Source organism: Eurosta solidaginis, chromosome 2 (genome assembly GCF_040869045.1).
Source record: "Eurosta solidaginis isolate ZX-2024a chromosome 2, ASM4086904v1, whole genome shotgun sequence".
Lineage (NCBI taxonomy): Eukaryota > Metazoa > Arthropoda > Insecta > Diptera > Tephritidae > Eurosta > Eurosta solidaginis.
This window is the reverse complement of record NC_090320.1, coordinates 192,151,692-192,167,612: the sequence shown is the minus strand read 5'-3', so window position 1 is coordinate 192,167,612 and position 15,921 is coordinate 192,151,692. Positions and strand designations below refer to the sequence as shown.

The window sequence follows — 15,921 nt, the reverse complement described above, 5'->3', positions numbered from 1 at the left end:
TAACAAAGCACCATAAAGGTACTAGCCCCACCATTAAGGAGTCATCTCCGTAAGCATTATGAGGAAATACGGCACCTGAGAACACAGCCGTATGAAGCCAAAAAACACAAGCAGGTCCTCAGTGAACTCCACAAACAGGCGTCGTACCTCTCTTTCAGGAATTTCCCGGTGAATCCTGTACTCAAAGAACAATACCCTAAACTTGCAGAAGAGGAACGCAGACTCCCTAGGGAAATGCGAGTCACTCTAGCTCAACTTCGATCTGGATACTGTAACAGGTAAACTCTTACCTATCCAGAATCAACCCCGACATACAAAACATATGTCCTGCTTACAATGTGTCTTCACATGACCCCAACCATCTCTTCAATTGCGGAACCAACGCCTCTAAAACCCCTCTCATTATGGTCTACCCCTGTTGAAACAGCAAGTTTCCTTGAAATCCCGTTAGAGGATATTGATGACAACTTGTGATCGATCACACCTATTGGATGGGACGAAGCACTGCTACAAGAACAACAACTAGCCCGATCATCTCGGGAATGATTAATATGACTACATTAAACCTAAACCCCCCCCCCCCCCCCCCCCCCCCCCCCCTTTAGTGTCATGAGGAAATTTGGGTTGCCAGAGCCTCGTCTGCTAAACATGTATATGACACATTCCCCACGCGTAGGTGAGGTTGACAATTGGGTTGTGGAAGCTTTGAAGGTATAAAGCTTTATATTGCGCTTATCAACCCCCCTTGTACAATGATATGTCACTAAATCGAAATCAATGGAAATTTTCTTTGGACTTGACATTCTTCTGTACGGCGAATTGGTTGAATTTGCTTTGCCATCACCTTGTATGGTTTCGCCTTGGTTTTGTTCTGAGATTGACTTTTAAACTAAAAAAACATTAATGGCCGACCAGAAAAGAGAACGGTTATAACTCGTAAGTGGTTTTATCACGATGAAAACGACCCTGAAAAAGTGAAAAGCTAGTCAGCAATAAAACATATGTCTAGGAAAAGAGTTGTTTGTCGTGAAGTAAAATAAATACTCACTCCTTGTTCGATTACTAAAACGCTGGGATCCACTTCTTCGGCATTGTATATAGCTGCGCCCACATGGTATGGCTCATATTTATTCTTAATTTTATTGACGACAGTTCGAAAGTGCTCCAGTTGATTGGAAACGGCCAACTCTTCACGCAATCCTCCATTCGGTCGCAAATTCATTCTTTTGTTAAAAAAAAGAGCAAACTTATTGATCATTGAAACTTGGACGTTTGAATTCATAAGCGTAATACATACAAATGATGAAAGATTTTGAACAAATGCCCTCGAATATAGGAAACTGCACACGGAAATTGCTGTACATAGTCTAAATACTCGCTAGCCATATCCCACGTTTTCACCAATTTTCCAGTAAATATAGCTGGATTGTGTAAATTTCCTTCGGCAGTCATAACACCATCAACACCTGTTTCCGAAATGCAACGCTTTACGTCCTCCAAGCCAAGTATATTGCCATTCGCGAACATTGGAATCTTTATATTTTGTCTGATAAGAAAAATAAGGTTTAATAAAAATCCACATTTAAAAAAAACTCTCAAGAAAAAAAACGAGTGTTCTTTGTTTTGCGTGAAATGGTTAGGTTAGGTTGAAGGTCCTCAGGGACCGGCCACATAGACTAATCAGTGTTACCAGAAGCTTGATCAAAGTGTTATCAGAAGAGCCATACCTATGTAATAAATATATCGCCCGTTTCATAGTAAACAGATGTAATTAAATTTATTTAATAATTTGGGAAAAATTTAAACAACCCAAATTTAAACAATCGCAAATTATTAAATAAATTATAAATTGCTTCAAATAAATGCCCCCCCCTCCCCCCTTCCCCCTTTTAATTCAAACAGATGTAATTAATTCCATTTATTGCGCAAACGCAAAGCTTTATTTTTTTTATATAGCTCCATTACAAAAATTGAATCTAAAGAACTCAGGTCCGGTAATTTTTGCCCCTAGCAAAATTCTATGTACGTCAGCATAATTTTGCAAGGCGGATGTTTTGAGATAGCATAAAATCACGGAAAATAAAACGTGCGAAGTTGTTGTTGTAGCAGTACTTCGCCCCGTCCAATAGGCGCGACCGATCACAAATTGTCATCAATATCCTCTAACGGGAGTTCAAGGAAACTTGCAGTTCCAACACGGGTGGACCATAGTGAGAGGGGTATTAGAGGCGTTGGTTCCACATAGCAATTGAAGAGATGGTTGATGTCGTGTGGGGACACATTGTAAGCAGGACATACATGATGTATGTCGGTGTTGATTCTGGATAGGTAAGAGTTTAACCTATTACAGTACCCACATCGTAGTTGAGCTAGATTGACGCGCGTTTCCCTAGGGAGAGTGCCTTCCTCTTCTGCGAGTTCTGGGTAATTTTCTTTAAGAACTGGATTCGCCTGACAATTCCTGGCATAGAGGCCCGAGGCTTGGCGACCATATCGGGACGCGTACCATGTAATCGACGGGCCAATTGCTTTGTAAGTGGTAATGAGCGTTTCTTTGTCTTTATCCCAAGTGCTGCCGGCAAGAGATTTGAGGATTTTATTACGGTTTAAGGTACAATTGCGGTTGCATGCTCGCCAAAGTGATCGAACGTCACGCCCAGTATTTTTGGGTGTAAGACACCGTCGGCAGCGTAATGCCATCGACGTGGATGTACAATATGGTCGACATTTGCTGTGTCCATGTTGTAAATAAGGTCGCCGATGATTTTGTCGGTGACATTGTCAGGTTTCGTAAGGCGAAAAACTGAAAAGATTAAGGAGATAGCTGTTTATTTTATTACAAAGCTCATCGCTGTGTGGGCCTGGACCTGTGGGCATTATTATGCAGACTCGTTTTGGCGCGAAGGGAGCTTCGATATGTAGAAGTTAAACAAAAGCGGGAATAGGACACCACCCTGTGACAACCCTTGTTTGATTCTTCTGGGTTTAGCTGCTACGTTTCTGAATTGTACCGAGGCCTACCAACCATACAGATAGTTTGCGATCCACCCTTGAGACTAGGGGGAAGGAGGACCCTTCCAAGTCCTGCAGTAACGTGCCATGGTTGACCGTATCAAAAGCTTTTCATAAGTCTATCGCTACGAGTACTGTTCTGTGGTGGGGTTTTTGATTCAATCCGCAATTAAGTGTGTGTTGATGGCGTTTAGCGCGGTGGTAGTGCTATGTAGTTTTCGAAAGTTATGCTGATGATTGGTAAGATACAAGTTTGCAGTGAAATGGGAGGAGCATAATGGATTGAAGTGTCTGGGCTATGGGGATAGCAGAGATATCTGACGATAAGATACTCCTACGTTAGATGGTTTCCCAGGCTTTAGTAGCTGTACCACCCTCGACATTTTCAATTTTTCGCGGATGTCGAAGGTGAGAAAAGGTAGGTTGAAGACATGTTCTAGATATCTAAATCCCTCTTTGCCTAGTTTTTTTAGGAACTGGCATGAATATACCGTTTGGGCCTATTGCTTTAGATGGTGATAGGGGACGCGCTGTGTTTATGCTTGTGTGCGCGTCTATTGGCCCGCCGTCAAGCTTTGTCAACCGTGAATTACGTATTGTCGGCAGAAAGCGCTCGCGCATTTCTTCTCATCCGACAACACTTCATCACCAAAGGCGATGGATATTTTGTCGTTGTGCTTAGTCGGGTTTACCTACACCGGCAGAGGTTACAATTCTTTAAATGCTCCTATCGTTTCACACGCTTTTGTTTATCCACAAGCTGACTGATCGCTTTCCAAGGCAGTCGGTTCGAGGCGTCACGGGATTTTTGTGGAGAACAGTCTTTTATCCATGTTGAACTTTATCTACTTATCTATTAGCCTCTCAAAGGTTTTGAGCGAAAATGATGTTAAGCTAATGGGTCTGTAGCCCTTGGGACTAATCTTCCCCGCCTTTGGTAGAAAACCGACACGAGCAGTTCTCTAAAGTTGGGTACATAATTCAGTTTTATGCACCCGTCGAATATTATTTTAAGCCATTTCACGATCGCTCTACACGGCAATTACAGCATGGGAGGGAATATACTATCTGGGACTGACGACTTAAACTTAGAGAAAGCCTTCGCCACCCATTTGATCTTTGTATTGGTGAACAAGTCCGGTACTGCCCGCCCCAGGAACGGAGTGTAGATACTGTCTGCTGGCTCTTCTGTATCATCTGATGGCATATGTGTTTCGAGAAGCGATTCAACGGACACTTAACTAGCACGTGACCATTTCTCGCCCTCTTTCATTATTAGTCCCTGGACTCTTATCTCCCTTAGTTAGGACTTTCAACTGCCCTGTTTTGCTGGAGCACTCGTTGTCCGCACAGATGTTTATTCGCAAGACTCTTCGTCCTGTGCATTTTACGCTTGTAGACCATTAAAAAGTTCGTTTATTTCTCCCTGCACGCTTCGTTTCCACGACCTTTGTCAGCTGAAACATTTCTTTTACCTATCTCTTAAGAGGACTTAGCTCCTTGCTTTAATTTTTCGCTGGATTTTACAATCAGCTAAATTTGTTGGGCCAATTCGCTGCCGGCTAAACCTAATTTTTTCCGGCACTCGCGTGTAAGGGATAATATAAAATGTGGGAAGATTACCTTGCTTTCACAAGTGCTATTGTGAAAATTTCCTGAAGTATGGATAGGGACTTTCGGAGCCAATAAAATAGACAGCACACACACTGTAAATTTCATTTACAAGATTACGGGTTGAAGAAGCGGGAAATCATCTTATTATGCGTTATACAAAATTAAACTTTTAGTTTCGTCTAACTTTGAAAAAGTGGATATCAAAACTGTGCAAATCCACGTACCTCACTTCTTTGATATAACTCCAATCGGCCACACCGGTGAGCGGCCCCTTTTGCTCTCTTGTTCGACCATGTACTGTTATTAGTTGACAACCTGCGGCTTCCAACATTTTTGCATATTCCACTGTGCGTTTGCGATCTTCAAAAACACGAATTTTACACGTGACTGGTACAGAGAGTTGCGTATGTAATGTGTTCACTAAATTGGAGACAGTCTTAAAAGTCTGCAAGAAATTCCCACAATACTTACCAATTCCAGCTAACAACTTCCATTCGTCTTGCAAAAATGCACCATAATGGCCGCGTTTGGCAATCGCTTGCGGACAACCCAAATTAATGTCAACAGCATCACAATGATCCTGTGCCAAGAGTGCAGCTTCCAGCAGTGTTTGTGAATCATTACCACAGAACTGTAAATGAAATGATGTGACATAAGTTTTCGACGCAATAGTTGTGCAACTTATTTCAAGGTCATATTTTATGAATACTTGTTTCATTTTTTTTATACACAATCGCCGATGCGAGAGTACTGAATTTTCACTCGCTGCACTGAAAAACGTTCAATACCCAATTCAATGTCTTATTTTTCGGGAAATTTGCCTGATTTTTCTATCTTGACTACACTAAGGGCATTGCAATGAGCCATCAAGCTCTGGATCACGAACAAATCTCACTGGAACGATTCGGATCAGTACGTTGAAAGTTCGCAGCACTCAACTTATGTGTACACATATATGTATAAAAATTTGTATAACCGATTCGCTCCTTAAAAATTTAAAACAAATTATCAAACTAATAACTAGTGTTTTTAGTTATTCAAAGGATGCCACAAATGCGATATATTTTCATATAAAATTGTATGGGATTTTCGCTTAAAAAAGCTAGAGTATTAATACTAAACGTAAGGGGTCGGCAGTTAAATTACTTCCAAAAATGTCGGAAGGAGTATCAAAGACGCGTTTTGAACCTTATAACAATCGTCCGAAGGCTGATATTAAAAATTGGAAAAGGGTTAGCTGTCAAAAATGTCCCACAAAAAAACGAAATCAACAGAGCCACCTTATGGATCGAAAACTAATCCAGATAGATATCAGAATCACAAATGTTTAAATAGCAGAAGGGCATTACTACTTTGTTGGCAAGTTGCAGGGCTGAGTATATCCGCACTTTGTTATCTACAATGGTTTACATGAAGGTTGAAGCAGCGGGAAATCATTGTGCTGTTTTCAAAACATAATCTCAAGGATCGTAAAAAATGTGAAAATAAATAATCAAGGATATGTGCATTGAATGTCACTGTAAAAAGTAAAGTTTAAGTTAACAATAATAGGGGGACTCAGGGACGGATTAGCAAGTAGGCAGTTGCCTGGGGCGCCCGATTTTAGCGGGCCCCGAAAAATGAAAATGACTTCTAAAATGTTTCTTACAAACATAACATTTTAGAGAGTGAAAGAAAAATATAATTAGAACTGAAAATAATTTTTACTCAAATAAATAAAACTCAATTGACCGCATTCAAAAGGCGACGACCGACGAACTAGACAAGGTTCCTAAAAAGGACATTTCCGACTCATTTGACAAATTGTATTAGCGTGCAAAGAAGTGTATCGATGTGAAAGGAGAGTATATTGAATAAGAAAAAAGAATTATCTCAAATGCACACTGGCTGTTTTTATGTTGAACAAGTAAGGAAGGTTAAGTTCGGGTGTAACCGAACATTACATACTCAGTTGAGAGCTATAGTGAAAATTTGAGAGCTATAAGGGAAAATAACCATGTAGGAAAATGAACCGAGGGAAACCCTGGAATGTGTTTGTATGACATGTGTATCAAATGAAAGGCATTAAAGAGTATTTTATGAGGGAGTGGGCCATAGTTCTATAGGTGGACGCCATTTAGGGATATCGCCATAAAGGTGGATCAGGGTTGACTCTAGAATTTGTTTGTACGATATGGGTATCAAATGAAAGGTGTTAATGAGTATTTTAAAAGGGAGTTATCCTAGTGGTGAATGAGGACAAAACGAAGTACCTGCTGTCATCGAGCAAAGAGTCAGCGCATATGCGCCTTGGCAACCACGCTACTGTTGGCAGCCATAATTTCGAAATAGTAAAAGACTTCGTTTATTTGGGAACCAGCATCAACATTAGCAACAACATCAGCACTGAAATCCAGCGAAGAATCAATCTTGCCAATAAATGCTACTTTGGACTAGGTAGGCAATTGAAAAGTAAAGTCCTCTCTCGGCGAACGAAAATCATACTCTACAAGTCACTTATCGTACCCGTCCTGCTATATGGGGCAGAAGCATGGACCATGACAACAGCAGATGAAGCGGCTTTGGGAGTGTTCGAGAGAAAAGTTCTTCGAAAGATTTATGGACCTCTACGCGTTGGCGATGGCGAGTACCGAAGAAGATTTAATGATGAGCTGTACGAGCTATACGCAGACATCAACATAGTCCAGCGAATTAAAACGCAGCGGCTGCGCTGGCTAGGCCATGTTATGCGAATGAAAGATGATGTTCCGGCCAAGAAAGTGTTTCTATCGGAACCCGCTTATGGAAGCAGAGGTAGAGGGCGGCCCCCACTCCGTTGGAAGGACCAGGTGGAAAACGATTTAAACTCCCTTGGTGTGACCAATTGGCGCCGGTTGGCGGAGCGAAGGAGCGACTGGCGCGCCTTGTTGGACGGCCATAACCGTTTAGACGGTTAAGCGCCAATTAAGTAAGTTATCCTTAGTTCCATAGGTGGACGCCGTTTCGAGATATCTCCATAAAGGTGGACCAGGGGTGACCCTAGAATTTGTCTGTACAATATGGGTATCAAAAGAAAGGTGTTAATGAGTATTTTAAAAGGGAGTGGGCCTTAGTTCTATTGGTAGACGCCGTTTCGAAATATCGCCATAAAGATGGACCAGGGGTGACTCTAGAATGTGTTTGTAGAATATGGGTATCAAATTAAAGGTATTAATGAGGGTTTTAAAAGGGAGTGGTGGTAGTTGTATAGGTGGTCGCCTTTTCGAGATATCGCCATAAAGGTGGACCAGGGGTGACTCTAGAATACGTTTGTACAATATGGGTATCAAACGAAAGGTGTTAATGAGTATTTTAAAAGGGAGTGGTCCTTAGTTCTATAGGTGAACGCCGTTTCGAAATATCGCCATAAAGGTGAACCAGGGGTGACTCTAGAATGTGTTTGTACGATATGGGTATCAAATTAAAGGTATTAATGAGGGTTTTAAAAGGGAGTGGTGGTAGTTGTATAGGTGGTCGCCTTTTCCAGATATCGCCATAAAGGTGGACCAGGGGTGACTATAGAATGCGTTTGTACAATATGGGTATCAAATGAAAGGTGTTAAAGAGTATTTTAAAACGGAGTGGGCCTTAGTTCTATTGGTAGACGCCGTTTCGAAATATCGCCATAAAGGTGGACCAGGGGTGACTCTAGAATGTGTTTGTACGATATGGGTATCAAATTAAAGGTATTAATGAGGGTTTTAAAAGGGACTGGTGGTAGTTGTATAGGTGGTCGCCTTTTCGAGATATCGCCATAAAGGTGGACCAACAATATGGGTATCAAACGAAAGGTGTTAATGAGTATTTTAAAAGGGAGTGGGCCTTAGTTCTATAGGTGAACGCCGTTTCGAAATATCGCCATAAAGGTGAACCAGGGGTGACTCTAGAATGTGTTTGTACGATATGGGTATCAAATGAAAGGTGTTAATGAGTATTTTTAAAAGGGAGTGGGCCTTCGTTCTATAGGTGGTCGCCTTTTCGAGATATCGCCATAAAGGTGGACCAGGGGTGACTCTAGAATATGTTTGTACGATATGGATATCAAATGAAAGGTGTTAATGAGTATTTTAAAAGGGCGTGGGGCTTATTTCTATAGGTGGACGCCTTTTCGAGATATCGCCATAAAGGTGGACCAGGGGTGACTCTAGAATGTGTTTGTACGATATTGGTATCAAATTAAAGGTATTAATGAGAGTTTTAAAAGGGAGTGGTGGTAGTTGTATACGTGAAGTCGTTTTCCAGATATCGACCAAAATGTGGACCAGGGTGACCCAGAACATCATCTGTTGGATACCGCTAATTTATTTATATATGTAATACCTGCCAAGATTTCAAGGGTGTTTTATTTCGCCCTGCAGAACTTTTTCATTTTCTTCTACTTAATATGGTAGGTGTCACCACCATTTTACAAAGTTTTTTCTAAAGTTATATTTCGCGTCAATAAACCAATCTAATTACCATGTTTCATCCCTATTTTCATATTTGGTATCGAATTATGGAATTTTTTTCATTTTTCGTAATTTTCGATATCGAAAAAGTGGGCGTGGTCATAGTCGGATCTCGTTCATTTTTTATACCAAGATAAAATGAGTTCAGATAAGTACGTGAACTAAGTTCAGTAAAGATATGTCGATTTTTGCTCAAGTTATCGTGTTAACGGCCATGCGGAAGGACAGACGGACGACTGTGTATAAAAAATGGGCGTGGCTTCAACCGATTTCGCCCATTTTGACAGAAAACAGTTAACGTCATAAAATCTATGCCCCTACCAAATTTCAAAAGGATTGGGAAATTTTTGTTCGACCTATGGCATTAAAAGTATCCTAGACAAACTAAATGAAAAAGGGCGGAACCACGCCCATTTTGAAAATTTCTTTATTTTTTGTATTTTGTTGCACCATATTATTACTAGAGTTAAATGTTGACATAATTTACTTATATACTGTAAAGATATTAAATTTTTTGTTAAAATTTTACTTTAAAAAAAACATTTTTTTAAAAGTGGGCGTGGTCCTTCCCCGATTTTGCGAATTTTTATTAAGCGTACATATAGTAATAGGAGTAACGTTCCTGCCAAATTTCATCATGATATTTTCAACGACTGCCAAATTACAGCTTGCAAAAGTTTTAAATTATCTTCTTTTAAAAGTGGGCGGTGCCACACCCATTGTCCAAGATTTTACTAATTTTCTATTCTTCGTCATAAGTTCAACTCACCTACCAAGTTTCATCGGTTTATCTGTCTTTGGTAATGAATTATTGCACTTTTTCGGTTTTTCGAAATTTTCGATATAGAAAAAGTGGGCGTGGTTATAGTCCGATATCGTTCATTTTAAATAGAGATTTGAGATGAGTGCTCAGAAACCTACATACCAAATTTCATCAAGATACCTCAAAATTTACTCAAGTAATCGTGTTAACGGACGGACAGACGGACGGACGGACATGGCTCAATCAAATTTTTTTTCGATCCTGATGATTTTGATATATGGAAGTCTATATCTAACTCGATTCCTTTATACTTGTACAACCAACCGTTATCCAATCAAACTTAATATACTCTGTGAGCTCTGCTCAACTGAGTATAAAAATTTCGGTTATTTTTGGAACATAGGGTGTAGAAGCCTTCAACTTTATTTTGACTGCTATGCGTTCAGTGAGTAAGTCATTGCAAAGTGAAAAAGCAGATTTGCAAACATGTGCTTTTTTTCCGGATCGTTAGAAGAGAGTTTAGATTCATTCCGTGAAAAGTTCAATGATTTCGAGGAAAAAACAAAACAATTATTATTATTGGTTTTTTGGTTTCGGGTTTACAGTCCAATGAATCAGAAAAACGCTTTTTTTATTTTCTCGCCAACGTTTCGACCTTTTATTTTGGTCTTCTTCAGGGCCTAATGACAAAAAAATATAAATTCTTAGTATATAAGGCCTTGCATTGCAAAAGAGGGTTAATAATTATTAATTACATATACACACAAAAGTACATATATAACACAATTATTGAAATCACAGATTCTTACTCAAAATTACTGCGTTCTTCCTTGTACAGTTGTTTTGTATAGATGTTTTGTTTTCTGCATTGTGCAGAAATGGTCATATATAAAATTTTAAATTATAGGACTTATTTATACATTTGAATAAAATTTAAAAGAAATAAGTAATAAAATGAACACAATGTAAATTCAAACAACAAACTATATATAGGTATTTGACGTTTGTTGATATTTTGTCAGCCGGTTCGTGCTTGATGGACTATGTAGAGCAGCTGATGATTGTTGACATCGTTAGAAAATGCACGTATAGATGTCGCTGATGTTTTTAGCTTCTACGCTTCTTTTATTAACGCAGTTTTTATCAGCTATAATAAATATTTCTTCTAATACGATTCTTTTTCCCCAACTTTTCTCTCTAGCCAATACTTTAGTTCCTTCCGAAGTCAAATCTATGTCCAAAAGTAATAGCGTGGAGGGCGAGTGCACTTTTTTCTGTTTCTTTCTTCTCAACAGTTTTTCTATGTTGATTTAGGCGTTTGTATAAATGTTGAGATGTAGTGCCTATGTAACTTTTTCTTCGCTGGCAGTCAATACAGTCTATTTTGTATACATCGTTCTTTTCTTTATTTGTTGGTATTTTGTCTTTAATCTTGTTGTACATTTTCCCAACATTGTTTTTATTTTTGTACGCAAAACGGACGTTGGCAGTGAACTCTTTGAATTTGTTTGTAATACATTTTGTAATATACGGGAAATATGAAATTGTCATAGTTTTAATTTCTGCTAATTGTTGTTGAGCGTTGGTGCTCGTTAATATTGGGTCGGTGTTTTTGTTGTTGATGGATATTTTATAATGATTTATTAATCTTGAAACCAATTTTGGCGGATAATCGTTCGCTTTGAGGATGCCTTTTATAATTAATTTGTTCTTGTTGTGGTATTTTTCATCACTTAAGTTAAGAACTCTGTTTATTAACCCTTTTGCGGTGCTGATTTTTTGGGTTAATGGATGTATTGACCTATAATTTAAAATACGACCTGATGGGACTGGTTTACGGTACCAGTCCGTGTTAAAGGTTCCATCCTGTGCGTTTCTGAAAATAACCAAATCCAAGAATGGTAGCATATTTTGTTGTTCTTTTTCAAATGTGAACTCGATTCCTGGTTCTATGGCATTGAATATTTTTAAGACCGATGGAAGGATGTGTTCAGGTAGTAGTAGGTATAGGTCGTCTACGTATTTCTTAATTATGCTAATGTTAAATTCTGGTTCTTCTTTTACTCTCTGAATGGCTCGCTCTAAAACGTTGTCCATTAGAATTTCTACTAGAATACAGCTGATGGGTGATCCCATTGGGCAACCGAAATTCTGTGCATAGAACTGTTCGTTAAATTGAAAATAGCTGTTTTTTGTGCAAAGAGTAATCATTTCGATAAATTCACTTTGTGAAAGATTTGTGATGGATTCAATTTCCCTCCACCTCTCGTATAAGATTCTTAAAATAGAATCAACTGACGCATTTATAAATAGGCTTTTTACGTCAAATGATACTTGTATTTGGCCCGGTTCGTGTGTTTGTTGGGCGATGAATGCTTTAAATTCAAATGAATTGCATATGTGGAACTGCGATTTTGGTATTTTGGCTAGAATCGATGTTGCATATTTCGACAGTGCTGTTGTTGGTCCATCATAGTCGGCGGAGATCGGTCTAAGTGGCATTGGAATTTCGTTTTTGTGGTGTTTTGGTGCGAAGTATATCCTTGGCGGGTTTGCGTTGTACGTTGTAAGTTTCCGTTTAGTTAGGGAGTCTATTTTACCTCTATTGAATAGGGTTTTTACAAACAGATTGTTTTTGATTTGTATTTTGTTTGTTGGGTCAGTTATGGCGTTGTATGTGTCAGTGCCGCTGAGCATCTCCTCTCCAAGTTTTAATAGGTCGTTTTTGTACATAAACACAGATTTATTTCCTTTATCCGATCTAGTGCATATTATTTCAGGATTGTTCTTAAAAAACTGTATGCAACTTTTTTCTTTTTGTAGTAGGAAGTTTTCTAAATTAGATTTTCTTGCTGTTGATTTGGCATGTAATATTGTGCGTGTCACCGTTTGTCTGATTTCGTTTCTGTTTTGGGGATCTACGCAATTTTGCATAATGCACTCCACTTCTGCTATTATCTGTTTGGTTGGTAGCTTGTTAAGAGTTGTTGGTAGTCCAAAGTTTGGGCCTAAGCCTATTAAGAGCATAAAGTCTTTTGGTAAATTTATAGTTGTTAAATTGTGTATAAAGCATGTTGTGTCAGATGTGATGTGTGTTTGTATTTGAGTTGATTCTAGTTTGTTGTACTTTGTGTTCAAGTTATTTATGGTTACTTCGTGTCTATTTTGCTAGCTAATTTCTTGTGTTCGGAAAAAATCATTCGTGTTAGGTAAGCTTCTGGATTGGATAATTGATCTTAGATTATTGATTTGTTGTTCTAGTCGATTTATCTTCCAAAAGGAGATTTTTATTTCCAAGTTAAGTATTTTCCTTCGAAAATCTGAAATTAACTGGCCAATCTGTTTGTTGTATGGTGTGTCATCTTCCAAACTTTGGAAGGTGCAGCTTACGTTATTTATTATATGTTTTGGAATGATATTGTTTTTCCGACATTTGAGTAAAAAGAACTTCCGCGCCCTAAGTTTTGCTAATTTTATGTTGTTTGTTGCGAAAGCCTTAAATAAAGTTTTGGTTTCTTGGCCATATTGTATGCCAATCTTGTCAAAGAATGGATTTCGCTGTGTACCCGGCGTATTATTCATATTTTTGTACTACCGACTGTTTTCTTTATTTATTGTAAATTTGTTTTTTGGTTTCGGGTTTACAGTCCAATGAATCAGAAAAACGCCTTTTTTATTTTCTCGCCAACGTTTCGACCTTTTATTTTGGTCTTCTTCAGGGCCTAATGACAAAAAAATATAAAACTTAGTATATAAGGCCTTGCATTGCAAAAGAGGGTTAATAATTATTAATTACATATACACACAAAAGTACATATATAACACAATTATTCAAATCACAGATTCTTACTCAAAATTACTGTGTTCTTCCTTGTCCAGTTGTTTTGTATAGATGTTTTGTTTTCTGCATTGTGCAGAAATGGTCATAGATAAAATTTTAAATTATAGGACTTATTTATAAATTTGAATAAAATTTAAAAGAAATAAGTAATAAAATGAACACAATGTAAATTCAAACAACAAACTATATATATACGTATTTGACGTTTGTTGATATTTTGTCAGCCGGTTCGTGCTTGATGGACTATGTAGAGCAGCTGATGATTGTTGACATCGTTAGAAAATACACGTATAGATGTCGCTGATGTTTTTAGCTTCTACGCTTCTTTTATCAACGCAGTTTTTATCAGCTTTAATAAATATTTCTTCTAATAGGATTCTTTTTCCCCAGCTTTTCTCTCTAGCCAATACTTTAGTTCCTTCCGAAGTCAAATCTATGTCCAAAAGTAATAGCGTGGAGGGCGAGTGCACTTTTTTCTGTTTCTTTCTCCTCAACAGTTTTTCTATGTTGATTTAGGCGAAATGTTGAGATGTAGTGCCTATGTAACTTTTTCTTCGCTGGCAGTCAATACAGTCTATTTTGTATACAACGTTCTTTTCTTTATTTGTTGGTATTTTGTCTTTAATCTTGTTGTACATTTTCCCAACATTGATTTTATTTTTGTACGCAAAACGGACGTTGGCAGTGAACTCTTTGAATTTGTTTGTAATAGATTTTGTAATATACGGGAAATATGAAATTGTCATAGTTTTAATTTCTGCTAATAGTTGTTGAGCGTTGGTGCTCGTTAATATTGGGTCGGTGTTTTTGTTGTTGATGGATATTTTTTGTCATTAGGCCCTGAAGAAGACCAAAATAAAAGGTCGAAACGTTGGCGAGAAAATAAAAAAGGCGTTTTTCTGATTCATTGGACTGTAAACCCGAAACCAAAAAACAAATTTACAATAAATAAAGAAAACAGTCGGTAGTACAAAAATATTATTATTGGTGTAAATTATACAGAAATCGTAAAACGTACTCGTCGTAGAAAAAACATCCTAATGACGGAAATGCTCCAGAAGTAGAATTTTCGCCTCGCGATGATTTTAGGACAAAAGGTTTCCTCGAAATCATCGACAATCTTCACAGTGAAAGTATATGGAAGTTTCAGAAAGCTTTGCATTTCTCATAAACTTTTCTCTAAGTGATGGAGACCTCCACGAAGCTATAAATAACTTAGTAATTTTTTATTCTAGAGATTTGGAAGAATTTTTCATTGAAATGAAACATTCCAAAGTTACGTGAACTCCAGATACACTGATGCATAAATAACTCATAGTCATTTGTATAAGATTCTAATGGAAGATCAATTAGCCGATGTATTTTCTATCACAGAAATAGGATATTTTAACATTAATGATCACAAATTGTTCTGCCGAACGATCCTTCTTGCAATTAAAATGAATCAAAGCTGCTGAAAGAGCTACAACGCGCCTCGAGATGTTAGGTATACTTTGTATTGAACAAAACCGATATTCATATAATTGATGAATTTGCCGAAAACAAATGTAGAGAACGACATGTTTAGATAGTAATTTTATATATTATCAACACATTGTGACAATAAAATTTTTATGAAAGATATAAGTTTGTATTTTTTAATCGAAAAAAGAAGGGAACGGACGTGAAAAAAGGGTCCCAAAATTGATGGTTGCCTAGGGCCCCGTTGAGGGTTAATCCGGCCCTGGGGGGGGGGGGGGGCTCATTTAACCTTATAAACCATGATGCAATTACAAGGTGAGTGACGTTGGCAGCTTCTCTTTCTAATCCGCCATCTTGAACTCCCACTCTGAAACTCAATTTGTCTCTTTACAAAACTACTTTTTTATTCAGAGGAAAAAGTTTAGTAAAAACCAGGTATGCTTAACCAACGAAACGATATCATTTCGTTACGATAATCAACGTTAATAAACGAAACGAAGTCATTTCGTTTCGTTTATTATCGTTGATTATCGTAACGAAATTATATCGTTTCGTTGGTTAAGCATGCCTGGTAAAAACCATACAATTCAGTTTTCCTCCAAAAGTATGCAAAGGCATCACTTTTTTTCTCCAATTATATTTTGTGTTGACTTTTCTATCATTCAAATTCGTGATAAAATAATTTTGTTTACTAAATTTTTTTTAGAAATTTGCATACTTTCGTTAAAACATGAAGGTAAAATGTTTAAAATAATTATGATAGT

The 15,921-nt window shown here is 37.8% G+C and overlaps 1 protein-coding gene and 1 long non-coding RNA gene across 4 annotated transcripts in view; one reads left to right on the top strand and one right to left on the bottom strand.

Moving 5' to 3' along the window:
• Positions 1 to 15,921, bottom strand: part of LOC137240428 (tRNA-dihydrouridine(16/17) synthase [NAD(P)(+)]-like) — a 201,453-nt gene that overhangs the window by 16,531 nt on the left and 169,001 nt on the right. For all 3 annotated transcript variants that reach the window (XM_067766681.1, XM_067766683.1, XM_067766682.1), the window contains 4 exons: positions 5,098 to 5,257; positions 4,851 to 5,046; positions 1,298 to 1,546; positions 1,049 to 1,223 (listed from right to left, as the gene is read on the bottom strand). In XM_067766681.1, the coding sequence (XP_067622782.1) occupies positions 1,049 to 1,223; positions 1,298 to 1,546; positions 4,851 to 5,046; positions 5,098 to 5,257 (780 nt within the window). The remainder of the gene's footprint in view (positions 1 to 1,048; positions 1,224 to 1,297; positions 1,547 to 4,850; positions 5,047 to 5,097; positions 5,258 to 15,921) is intronic.
• The window catches only part of LOC137240432 (uncharacterized), a 130,957-nt gene that overhangs the window by 78,198 nt on the left and 36,838 nt on the right, over positions 1 to 15,921 (top strand). The gene's annotated exons all lie outside the window — the stretch shown is intronic.